This window comes from Oncorhynchus clarkii, unplaced genomic scaffold (genome assembly GCF_045791955.1).
Source record: "Oncorhynchus clarkii lewisi isolate Uvic-CL-2024 unplaced genomic scaffold, UVic_Ocla_1.0 unplaced_contig_4275_pilon_pilon, whole genome shotgun sequence".
NCBI classification, from domain to species: Eukaryota; Metazoa; Chordata; class Actinopteri; order Salmoniformes; family Salmonidae; genus Oncorhynchus; species Oncorhynchus clarkii.
Genome location: NW_027260913.1, coordinates 69,323 through 82,500, shown reverse-complemented (window position 1 = coordinate 82,500; position 13,178 = coordinate 69,323). Strand labels below are relative to the sequence as shown.

At 44.7% G+C, this 13,178-nt stretch overlaps 1 protein-coding gene across 2 annotated transcripts in view; it reads left to right on the top strand.

Annotated features, from left to right (window-relative positions):
- The window catches only part of LOC139402212 (collagen alpha-1(II) chain-like), a 94,723-nt gene that overhangs the window by 51,454 nt on the left and 30,091 nt on the right, over nt 1-13,178 (top strand). For both annotated transcript variants that reach the window (XM_071146320.1, XM_071146321.1), the window contains 12 exons: nt 2,142-2,240; nt 2,540-2,584; nt 5,727-5,825; nt 6,015-6,068; nt 7,621-7,728; nt 8,203-8,256; nt 9,521-9,619; nt 9,992-10,045; nt 10,896-10,994; nt 11,937-11,990; nt 12,386-12,439; nt 12,760-12,813. In XM_071146320.1, the coding sequence (XP_071002421.1) occupies nt 2,142-2,240; nt 2,540-2,584; nt 5,727-5,825; nt 6,015-6,068; nt 7,621-7,728; nt 8,203-8,256; nt 9,521-9,619; nt 9,992-10,045; nt 10,896-10,994; nt 11,937-11,990; nt 12,386-12,439; nt 12,760-12,813 (873 nt within the window). The remainder of the gene's footprint in view (nt 1-2,141; nt 2,241-2,539; nt 2,585-5,726; nt 5,826-6,014; nt 6,069-7,620; nt 7,729-8,202; nt 8,257-9,520; nt 9,620-9,991; nt 10,046-10,895; nt 10,995-11,936; nt 11,991-12,385; nt 12,440-12,759; nt 12,814-13,178) is intronic.

The window sequence follows — 13,178 nt, the reverse complement described above, 5'->3', positions numbered from 1 at the left end:
ACGTTAGAGACAAAAGACTTCACAATTTACATACATTTTGAAAGCATTTGACATGTAGTGTGTGTGTGTGTGTGCGTGTGTGCGTGTGTGCGTGCGTGCGTGCGTGCGTGTGTGTGTGTGTGCCCATGGCTCCCCCTGACCTAGACTATCAGGCAGGGACAGTAACATCATGGACTACTGAAGGGTGGGACTAATAACAACAAGAAAAACTCATGTAAAATATACTTTGTCCTTAAAATGTAAAAAGGTTCAACAATTTTGTTAAACAGCACAGTTAAAAAATATATGTCAAATAGAAATCAAACGTGAAGGTCTTCAGAGACAGAGGGGAGGGGTTGGAGGAGGGGTGGCAGGGTTAGGGGAGGGGTGGCAGGGTTAGGGGATCGGTGGCAGGGTTAGGGGAGGGGTGGTAGGGTTAGGGGAGGGGTGGCAGGGTTAGGGGAGGGGTGGCAGGGTTAGGGGAGGGGTGGTAGGGTTAGGGGAGGGGTAGCAGGGTTAGGGGAGGGGTGGCAGGGTTAGGGGATCGGTGGCAGGGTTAGGGGAGGGGTGGTAGGGTTAGGGGAGGGGTAGCAGGGTTAGGGGAGGGGTGGCAGGGTTAGGGGAGGGGTAGCAGGGTTAGGGGAGGGGTGGCAGGGTTAGGGGATCGGTGGCAGGGTTAGGGGAGGGGTGGTAGGGTTAGGGGAGGGGTAGCAGGGTTAGGGGAGGGGTGGCGGGGTTAGGGGAGGGGTGGCGGGGTTAGGGGAGGGGTGGCGGGGTTAGGGGAGGGGTGGCAGGGTTAGGGGAGGGGTGGCAGGGTTAGGGGAGGGGCGGTAGGGTTAGGGGATCGGTGGCAGGGTTAGGGGAGGGGTGGTAGGGTTAGGGGAGGGGTGGCAGGGTTAGGGGAGGGGTGGCAGGGTTAGGGGAGGGGTGGTAGGGTTAGGGGAGGGGTGGCATGGTTAGGGGAGGGGTGGCGGGGTTAGGGGAGGGGTGGCAGGGTTAGGGGAGGGGTGGCAGGGTTAGGGGAGGGGCGGTAGGGTTAGGGGAGGGGTTGAGGGGAGCTGAAGGACTAAAATATACCGTGTCTGTAAAATGTATATAGAATGTATAAACAGGAAGTAGAAGCCTAAGTGTTGTTGTCCATTACTTTACCCCCGTTAGGGGAGGGGTGGCAGGGTTAGGGGAGGGGTGGTAGGGTTAGGGGAGGGGTGGCAGGGTTAGGGGAAATATATATATATATTTTAAATGTATATATATATATATATGTATGCATATGAAATATCTATAATATATGGTGGATTGATAGTGATGCAGACAGTTACATTGATTGAACCACCATCTATCTGCAATAATAAAGCTGAACCCCTCCCTAAAAAAACGAAAACAAACATTATGGACGACATCCCGTGCCAAAAATACCAATCTCTCCACCACCGCTTGCACACATTATATTATGTCATCCTACTAAGTCTAAACACCATGGTAACAACAGTTAGGAATTTCATTCATTCATTCACCCAGTTTCCCAAAGGCTGTGACCTCACTACGCTGCGCTATGATTGGTCGAAGCCTTGTCTGACAATATTTAGTCAGGATAAATGTCCTCGTTCTGTTTTGTCAGACCAGTCTGTAAACCATTAGAAACGTGGCTACTGCACTTTCCCCTCATAAAATAACTTTTATATGAAAGCTAAAGTTCATTTCATTTTGACAAAAGTAGGGTTACTTATTTTTATTCAAATGCAGCCAATGTTGCTGTAACACTTTTACTCTTCATACCGAGACTTTATACAGTCCTTATATGGAAATGATCTACTTGGTTTTTCAATTAAGATTAAACACTTCTGACTTAAGTTTTGACCAGATTGGAAAACTTGAATAAACTTAGTTTATTTGACATCGTGCAAATCCATAACCAATCAAACAGAATCGTCAATTTGCTCAAACGAGACTCTTTACTGCAATGATGCTAATGACTGACTGACTGATTGGATTATTGATTCATTCATAGATTCATTGATCGATTGGTTGTTTGTGTGATTGATTGATTTAATGATTTATTGGATTATTGAATAATTTATTGATTCATAATCGATTGGTTGTTCATTTGATTGATTGATTGATTGATTGAAGTGTTGTATTATTGATTGATTGTCTCTCTCCAGGGAGAAGCTGGCCCCACCGGTGCTCGTGGACCTGAGGGCGCCCAGGGACCCCGTGGAGAGTCAGGAACCCCCGGATCTCCCGGACCCGCCGGCGCTTCTGTGAGTGTCCCCATAAAAAGTGTCCCCATAAAAAGTGTCCCCATAAAAAGTGTCCTCATAAAAAATGTCCCCATAAAAAGTGGCCCCGCAAAAAAAGTGGCCCCGTAAAACAGTGTCCCTGTAAAACAGTGTCCCCAAATACTGTCCCTAAACAGTCCCCATGAGTGTCCCCATAAACCTGTGTGTTAGTGTTCCAAGTCACATGACTAGGGCTTTTCCTGATTGAACTATGACCTTACGTATTATTCTATAAGATATGGCCATGTGAAAAGATGTTCTTACTCTGTCCTTCCCCACAGGGTAACCCTGGTACTGATGGTATTGGAGGATCTAAAGGATCAGCTGTGAGTATACCAGACAACCTCTCCTCTGTCTCTGTCTCCCTCTCTCCCTCTCTCCCTCTGTCCTCTGTCTCTGTCTCCCTCTCTCCCTCTGTCCTCTGTCTCTGTCTCCCTCACTCCCTCTGTCCTCTGTCTCTGTCTCCCTCTCTCCCTTTCTCCTCTGTCTCTGTCTGCCTCCCTCTCTCCCCTGTCTCTGTCTCCCTCTCTCCCTCTCTCCTCTGTCTCTGTCTCCCTCTCTCCCTCTCTCCTCTGTCTCTCTCCCTCCCTCCCTCTCTCCTCTGTCTCTGTCTCCCCCCTCTCTACTCTTCTCCTGTCTTCCTCCCTCCCTCTCTCCTCTTCTCCTGTCTCCCTCTCTCCCTCTCTCCTCGGTCTTTGTCTCCCTCCCCCCTCTCTCTCTCCTCTTCTCCTGTCTCCGTCTCTCCCTCTCTCCCATGTCTCTGTCTCCCTCCCTCTCTCCCCTGTCTCTGTCTCCCTCCCTCCCTCTCTCCCCTGTCTCTGTCTACCTCCCTCTCTCCTCTGTCTCTGTCTCCCTCCCTCCCTCTCTCCTCTTCTCCTGTCTCCCTCCCTCTCTTCCATGTCTCTGTCTCCCTCCCTCTCTCCCCTGTCTCTGTCTCCCTCTCTCCCTCTCTCCTCTGTCTATGTCTCCCTCCCTCCCTCTCTCCTCTTCTCCTGTCTCCCTCCCTCTCTCCTATGTACCTGTCTCCCTCCCTCTCTCCCCTGTCTCTGTCTCCCTCCCTCCCTCTCTCCCCTGTCTCTGTCTCCCTCTCTCCCCTGTCTCTGTCTCCCTGCCTCCCTATCTCGTCTGTCTCCCTCCCTCCCTCTCTCCCCTGTCTCTGTCTCCCTCTCTCCTCTTCTCCTGTCTCCCTCCCTCTCTCCCATGTCCCTGTCTCCCTCCCTCTCTCCCCTGTCTCTGTCTCCCTCCCTCCCTCTCTCCCCTGTCTCTGTCTCCCTCTCTCCCCTGTCTCTGTCTCCCTGCCTCCCTATCTCCCCTGTCTCTGTCTCCCTCCCTCCCTCTCTCCCCTGTCTCTGTCTCCCTCCCTCCCTCTCTCCCCTGTCTCTGTCTCCATCCCTCCCTCTCTCCCCTGTCTCTGTCTCCATGCCTCCCTCTCTCCCCTGTCTCTGTCTCCCTCCCTCCCTCTCTCCTCTGTCTCTGTTTCCCTCCCTCTCTCCCCTGTCTCTGTTTCCCTCCCTCTCTCCCCTGTCTCTGTCTCCCTCCCTCCCTCTCTCCCCTGTCTCTGTTTCCCTCCCTCTCTCCCCTGTCTCTGTCTCCCTCCATCTCGCCTCTGTCTCTGTCTCCCTCCCTCTCTACCCTGTCTCTGTTTCCATTTACCTGGTCAGGTGACGTGGTTAGGGAACGCTCTTGGTCCTAACTTCCCCCTAGAACAAGAAGAATAATTTAGATCAGGTCCTAACTTCCCCCTAGAACAAGAAGAATAATTTAGATCAGGTCCTAACTTCCCCCTAGAACAAGAATAATCATTTAGATCAGGTCCTAACTTCCCCCTAGAACAAGAATAATCATTTAGATCAGGTCCTAACTTCCCCCTAGAACAAGAAGAATCATTTAGATCAGTTCCTAACTTCCCCCTAGAACAAGAAGAATCATTTAGATCAGGTCCTAACTTCCCCCTAGAACAAGAATAATCATTTAGATCAGGTCCTAACTTCCCCCTAGAACAAGAAGAATCATTTAGATCAGGTCCTAACTTCCCCCTAGAACAAGAAGAATCATTTAGATCAGGTCCTAACTTCCCCCTAGAACAAGAAGAATCATTTAGATCAGGTCCTAACTTCCCCCTAGAACAAGAAGAATCATTTAGATCAGGTCCTAACTTCCCCCTAGAACAAGAAGAATCATTTAGATCAGGTCCTAACTTCCCTCTAGAACAAGAAGAATCATTTAGATCAGGTCCTAACTTCCCCCTAGAACAAGAATAATCATTTAGATCAGGTCCTAACTTCCCCCTAGAACAAGAATAATCATTTAGATCAGGTCCTAACTTCCCCCTAGAACAAGAAGAATCATTTAGATCAGGTCCTAACTTCCCCCTAGAACAAAAATAATCATTTAGATCAGGTCCTAACTTCCCCCTAGAACAAGAAGAATCATTTAGATCAGGTCCTAACTTCCCCCTAGAACAAGAAGAATCATTTAGATCAGGTCCTAACTTCCCTCTAGAACAAGAATAATCATTTAGATCAGGTCCTAACTTCCCTCTAGAACAAGAAGAATCATTTAGATCAGGTCCTAACTTCCCCCTAGAACAAGAAGAATCATTTAGATCAGGATCAGTCAGGTGTGTTACGGCACGTTCAGTTAGTTATGGCTTAGACCAGAAACACACACACACACACACACACACACACACACACACGCATGCACGCACACACACACACGCACACGCACACGCACACACACACACACACACACACAGACATCTGTCACCTACATACTAGTCAAGCAGACTGCAGCTGATTCTTGGCGCTGGAATGTAGGAGTGAGATCAAGGTCCAGGCATGTCTGTAGCTTCAGCACCTCTGCCACCTGTTCCACCCACTAACTCATGTTACACTGAAGACATATATTTATATGTATATATTTATACTTCTTATTCCATCCCTTTAGATGTGTGTGTATTAGGTCGTTGTTGGGGAATTGTTAGATTACATGTTAGATATTGCTGCAATGTCGGAACTAGAAGCACAAGAATAGAATGCACAAGCATTTCGCTACACTCGCATTAACATCTGCTAACCATGTGTATGTGACCAATAACATCTGCTAACCATGTGTACGTGACCAATAACATCTGCTAACCATGTGACCAATAACATCTGCTAACCATGTGTATGTGACCAATAACATCTGCTAACCATGTGTATGTGACCAATAACATCTGCTAACCATGTGTATGTGACCAATAAAATGTGATTTGATTTGAGCCATACATCAAAAAGCCTAGATAAATAAAGTTGTATATTTTTTCCCCTCGTTGATCTAGAAGCAGTGAACACATCACAACTTATTTTCAGATCTCGATATCATCCTGTTACTCGGTTTAGTGTTCCCTTCCAATATCACACAGGGATCCTTTCAGCGTGATGATTGATTGATTGATACGTGATTGACATCTCTCTACTACAGGGTGCTCCTGGTATCGCTGGCGCGCCTGGCTTCCCCGGGCCCCGTGGCCCTCCAGGACCCCAGGGGGCCACTGGACCTCTCGGACCAAAGGGAACATCTGTACGTCTAAACTGTCTCTCCTCAAATCTGTTTCTCCAAACTTGTTATAATATGTAATGAATGTCAGGGATGGTACGATGTAGTAGAGTAAAATACTGTTATGTGATTCAGTTTGCATTTCAAGGCTAGTAATATACAACTTCATTGGTCTGTAACAATGACCCATGTGTTTTTTGTCTTCTTCTTTAGGGTGACCCCGGTATCCCAGGTTTCAAGGGTGAGGCTGGACCCAAGGGAGAGCTTGTGAGTGTTATTATTTTTGAAGCTGCTGCTCTTACCACTGTGCTTTTGTCCGAACTCTGTCTCTGTCTCTGTCTGTCTCTGTCTCTCTCTCTCTCTCTCTCTCTCTCTCTCTCTCTCTCTCTCTCTCTCTCTCTCTCTCTCTCTCTCTCTCTCTCTCTCTCTCTCTCTCTCTCTCTCTCTCTCTCTCTCTCTCTCTCTCTCTCTCTCTCTCTCTGTCTCTGTCTCTGTCTCTGTCTCTGTCTCTGTCTCTGTCTCTCTCTCTCTCTCTCTCTCTCTCTCTCTCTCTCTCTCTCTCTCTCTCTCTCTCTCTCTCTCTCTCTCTCTCTCTCTCTCTCTCTCTCTCTCTCTCTCTCTCTCTCTCTGTCTCTGTCTCTGTCTCTGTCTCTGTCTCTGTCTCTCTCTCTCTCTCTCTCTCTCTCTGTCTCTGTCTCTGTCTCTGTCTCTCTCTCTCTCTCTCTGTCTGTCTCTCTCTCTCTCTCTCTCTCTCTCTCTCTCTCTCTCTCTGTCTCTGTCTCTGTTGTATGTCTCCATCATTCTTTCATCTTTCCTCTCTGATAGCTAAGTAATCCCTCAACATACTGGACAAGGTCCAAGAGTTTATAACACCCCATGAAACACACACACAGTATGGAGAGCATCCCAGATTTCTTCCAGACGGTAACAGAGTTTGTAACTGGTCACAAGGGAGTCCTATTTATTTATTACCGCTCAACAATCCAGCATTAGGATAACTAATGGCGCAGGCAAGCAACAGAAAAACATTTTATGATAGTTTCTAAAAGAAAATCAAGATGGCTTATTTATCATGAGAAAACTCTGACCCCCCCAAAGTATTTACCAAGCTGCAGAGATCTTACTTAATGATAAGACTTCCACTTCCTCTTTTTGTTGAGTCTTCCCACCCAGCTTCACCTGACATCAGCATGTTAGCATCTTGAACAGTTTCTCTCCCTTCTTAGTATCTTGGCTATAGTGCCCTCAACCTCAAGTCATCTTGCAGTACAATCTTTCAATTGAATTGATTGATTTTTTTTAGAGATGATGGATATTAAATCAAATCAAATGTATTTATATAGCCCTTCTTACATCTTACAAGTTCTATACAGAGACCCAGCCTAAAACCCCAAACAGCAAGCAATGCAAGTGTAGAAGCACGGTGGCTAGGAAAAACTCCCTAGAAAGGCACGAACCTAGGAAGAAACCTAGAGAGGAACCAGGCTATGTGGGGTGGCCAGTCCTCTTCTGGCTGTGCCGGGTGGAGATTATAACAGAACATGGCCAAGATGTTCAAATATTCATAGATGACCAGCAGGGTCAAATAATATAAATCACAGTTGTTGTCGAGGGTGCAGCAAGTCGACACCTCAGGAGTAAATGTCAGTTGGCTTTTCATAGCCAATCATTCAGAGTATCTCTACCTCTCCTGCTGTCTCTAGAGAGTTGAAAACAGCTGGTCTGGGACAGGTAGCACGTCCGGTGAACAGGTCAGGGTTCCACAGCCGCAGGCAGAACAATTGAAACTGATTACTGACATCCAGTTGTTTTTGTTTAGGGACCAGCCGGTCCACAAGGAGCACTTGGCCCTGCAGGAGAGGAGGGGAAGAGGGGACCCAGAGGAGAGCCCGGCGCTGCTGGACCTCTTGGACCTCCCGGAGAGAGAGTGAGTACCACCCATGTGATCACCCGTGTGATCACCCGTGTGATCACCCATGTGACCACCCACGTTATCACCCATGTGATCACCCATGTGCTCACCCATGTTATCACCCATGTTATCACCCATGTTACCGCCCATGTGATCACCCATGTTATCACCCACATGATCACCCACATGATCACCCACGTTATCACCCATGTTATCACCCATGTTATCTCCCCGTCAGAATACACACGGCCACCTATCATTCCCTAACCACTTGTCGAGGCGCTATGTGTTTTGTATGCCGTAAAACTGAGGAAATGACATGAGCAGCTACTAGACCTGTGTGCGGCCACAGAACGGGCTGTCCGTTCCATTTTATATTCATCACACACGATGGTCTCACTCCCAGCGTTAAATGTTGAATCGTTTTTTTTTCTTATTTTCTTCCTGACCTCACCCTGAACCCTGTTGTTGTTGTTGTTTTTTGTTTAGGGCGCCCCCGGTAACCGTGGTTTCCCAGGTCAGGATGGTCTGGCTGGTCCCAAGGTAAGCGTCACCATGACAACGTGGTCCCAGAGGATGGGATTATGGTTATTAAGGGGATGGGAAACTAACTGCTGTGGTACAGGATACGTTCACCCTCAACTGAATAGGCTACTCTAAAACTGGCAGGACTAGGGAGATGAATTCTATACTACATGAGTCAGCAGTGACATGGCTGTAAATCTGAAACCATGGCGATCACGGCAGATAGACTTATCCACAGCACTGCAGGGTTATACACGCAGTTAGCTGAGCATTTAATCCACAGTTAAACATCCCGTGCTTGAATAGTAGTGACGATTCTTCCTCGCTGACTCAAATCGCTGATATATTGGAATCCTTAGGCGATTGCAACCCCAATCTGACTAAATATTCTGCGACAATATTTAGTCACAGCTGTGAATGACAGAAAATGATGAGTCACAAAGAAAAGACGTAGCTTCTGTTGGTGTCAGTGGAGTCAACTGTAATTCCACTATTAACCACCAGAGGGCAGCACCAAACCTCATCCACACCACCAACTTTAGACCCAATGTCTCAGACTGGAAGCATTTCATTTCATTATAAATGAATCTATTGTTCACTTTTTTTTTTTATTCCTATTCATTAAATATGGTGAATGAGTCAGAAGGGATATTTTCTCAGTTCATCATGTCAAGACAATTGACTCCCGTCATTTTGACATGTCATTTCCAGGTCCTCAGAGGCCCGGTTGCCTAGCGTAGCCTCGGTGTGAAGTGACTAGACGGAGAGGATGTTATCCACATAGAGGTGAATTCTAACTTCCACTCAAGTCAAATTAATGTCAATTCGACTTAAATGGAAGCGAGGATTCGCCCCGGAGTGACTGACTCATTGTCCTTCTTAAAAATTATCTAAACCTCCATGACACTTCACAAGATGACTATATCCCAGAAGAAAAAAAATAAAGGAACATCTGTAATGGTCTGTTGAGGTTTATTAAGGGACAAACACACAGGCTTACATTTCAGTGTGTCACAGTGTCAGACACTTCCCTCAGTGCGTCTTCAGTTCATTTGTACTCCTAATGCAGGGTCCACTGTAGCCTCATTTAAAGTGTCTGTGGAGGTAGATGTGTCTTGATTTGGTTAATTTAGTGATTCATCGATTGATTGATTGATTGATCTCCACTGAGCAACTGTATTATTTGACCTCCTAATACAGGGAACAACTGGCGTTGGTCTTAATTGATTGATTGATTGATTGAGATTCTCCATTGAGTAGCACATTTGTCCTCTTAATCCAGGGAGCCCCTGGCGAGCGTGGAGTCGGCGGCGTGTCCGGCCCTAAGGGAGCCGGCGGTGACCCTGGTCGCCCTGGCGAGCCCGGTCTTCCTGGCGCAAGAGTAAGTTCCACTTCAATATCGTTCTGCCGTCTGCAACAGCAGTATGTATCAATGCTCTGGTAAGATAGAATAGTTCTCCCAACTATGACTGAATAACTCAATACATTATCTCTGTAGTTTTTGACATCATCACGTTGTACCTATGCTACCCCAGGTCTTTTGTGAATATCTATGTTACTGTAGTTTGGTCTCAAATCTCCAACATCATTAAACATATAGGCTCATATAGGTGCAATGGCTGCTCTACCAAGACATGATCACTGGAGATTTGACTCACATACAGTACACTTTAGAGTTTTGATGAGTCCGAGTTGAATTTCTCAGGGCTTTTAGGAAGTTTGATCCAAATGTGTCTCTCTGCTTGTCCTGTAGGGTCTTACTGGTCGTCCTGGAGATACTGGTCCTCAAGGCAAAGTTGGACCTGGTGTAAGTACACTGTGCTTGTTGTTTGTTTTGATCAATGACTGTAAAAAAATATGTTTATTTTAAATGTTTATTTTAAACATGAACTTGATCACTAGATGAGTCATTATTTTCACAGGACTCTGACCAATGATTTATATAGACACTAGATGAGTCATTATTTTCACAGGACTCTGACCAATGATTTATATAGACACTAGATGAGTCATTATTTTCACAGGACTCTGACCAATGATTTATATAGACACTAGATGAGTCATTATTTTCACAGGACTCTGACCAATGATTTATATAGACACTAGATGAGTCATTATTTTCACAGGACTCTGACCAATGATTTATATAGACACTAGATGAATCCGTACGTTCACAGGACTCTGACCAATGATTTATATAGACACTAGATGAATCCGTACGTTCACAGGACTCTGACCAATGATTTATATAGACACTAGATGAATCCGTACGTTCACAGGACTCTGACCAATGATTTATATAGACACTAGATGAGTCATTATTTTCACAGGACTCTGACCAATGATTTATATAGACACTAGATGAGTCATTATTTTCACAGGACTCTGACCAATGATTTATATAGACACTAGATGACTGACTGGGTTTATATACATCATTGACTCTGACAGTGTAGAAAATCCCTCAGGTGCATGACTTGACGATTTACTTCCACATTGAATTCATGTGCAACTCTATCAAATATCCATCCAGACTTCCCAGTCAGACATGACTTTACGTTATTAGGATGTCTCATCTGCTGATGAAAGATGGGCTTCACAAATAAATGTGATTGCAAGATGAATTGATAGACTGACCCTCCTGGGTTCACATTTAGGGTGCTGCTGGTGAGGATGGTCGCCCCGGGCCCCCTGGCCCTATGGGAGCCCGCGGTCAGCCTGGCGTGATGGGATTCCCCGGACCCAAGGGAGCCAACGTGAGTGTCACTGTTAGATTGATTGATTGATTTATTGGGTGTTTGATTGGTTGATTGATTGATTGATTTATTGATTGATTTATTGGATGTTTGATTGGTTGATTGATTGATTAGGTGTTTGATTGATTGATGGATTTATTGGATGTTTGATTGGTTGATTGAGTGATTTATTTATTTATTTATTTATTTATTTATTTGGTGTTTGATTAATTGATTGATTGATTTATTGGATGTTTGATTGGTTGATTGAGTGATTTATATATTTATTTATTTGGTGTTTGATTAATTGATTGATTGATTTATTGGATGTTTGATTGGTTGATTGAGTGATTTATTTATTTATTTATTTGGTGTTTGATTAATTGATTGATTGATTTATTGGATGTTTGATTGGTTGATTGAGTGATTTATTTATTTATTTATTTGGTGTTTGATTAATTGATTGATTGATTTATTGGATGTTTGATTGGTTGATTGAGTGATTTATTTATTTATTTATTTGGTGTTTGATTAATTGATTGATTGATTTATTCATTGGGTATTTGATTGGTTGATTGATTGATTTATTTATTTATTGGGTGTTTGATTAATTGATTGATTGATTGATTTATTGGGTGTTTGATTGGTTGATTGAGTGATTTATTTATTTATTGGGTGTTTGATTAATTGATTGAGTGATTTATTTATTTATTGGGTGTTTGATTAATTGATTGAGTGATTTATTGGGTGTTTGATTGGTTGATTGAGTGATTTATTTATTTATTGGGTGTTTGATTGGTTGATTGATTGATTGATGTATTTTAAAATATGGAGATGATATATCTCCTGATTAGGGCTCTACTCAGAGCTTGGACACTAGTTGCCATGGACAGTGTTTGTCTACTCTGGATACAGCTGGATATCCTTTGTGACTGACTGGTGGATGTGTTTTCCTGTGACTAGGGTGAGCCTGGGAAGGGAGGAGAAAAGGGGCTTCTTGGTGCCCCAGGTCTGAGGGTAAGTCATTTCTCTGTTGATCACCCAGACAGACACAGACTGCATTATGGGTAGAAATGTGGCAGAGTAAACATACCTTATACCCTCTTAGAAAGGATTAGAAATATTAAATGCTTTCAGGAATGAATTCCGATTCAACCAAATACTGCTGCAAATCATAAATAGCCTGCTAACCCTATTTTTGATGATATTATATATAATGTAAAATATGTAGAAAACACTGCTATTGTTAGGAAACCATTCCACGTACTCAGTTTATCCCCAACCAGTAGTGATAGTTATGTTTACATCTATCAGTCAACTGGCTCCCATGGCCCCATGTATGGCCTCCACACTGGTGATATCTCTCTCTCGCTTTCTCTCCTTCTCTCACATCCCTCTCTGTCTCCCTATAGGGTCTTCCTGGAAAGGATGGTGAGACTGGAGCTGCTGGACCACCTGGCCCTGCTGTGAGTGTCTTTACCTGTCCAATCACACTCTAAAACGACCTGATAACTCAAGCCTTCCCATAGCCCAGGCTGGATATAATTCTCAGTGTTCAACAAGTGTCGTTGTCAATTCACAGCTCGCTAACCTTTCTGATTTATGTTTCGTTGTGGATGTAAGATTGTATGATTATTGTAAGAATGAATCGACAAGATAAGACCAACTTGTTCACAATGACTTGGTTAGATGTGTCAATTGAGTTTAAAGGCACAATTCTTAATGAGTTTTTCACGGCAACCCAGCCACAGCTATAATGCTCAGTGTTAACCCTTATTTACCACAGGGCCCTGCTGGAGAAAGAGGAGAGCAAGGACAGCCTGGACCTTCTGGCTTCCAGGTTAGTGTCTGTCTGTCTGTCTCTGTCTGTCTGTCTGTCACTCTGCGTTCACTGTGTACCTGTCTGTCTGTCTGTCTGTCTGTCACTCTGCGTTCACTGTCTGTCTGTCTGTCTGTCTGTCTGTCTGTCTGTCTGTCTGTCTGTCTGTCTGTCTGTCTGTCTGTCACTCTGCGTTCACATGCTCCCATCATATACAGTATCACATAGACTACATGTGTCCAATCACATTGACATATAGACTACATGTGTCCAATCACATTGACATATAGACTACATGTGTCCAATCACATTGACATATAGACTACATGTGTCCAATCACATTGACATATAGACTATGTGTCCAATCACATTGACATATAGACTAC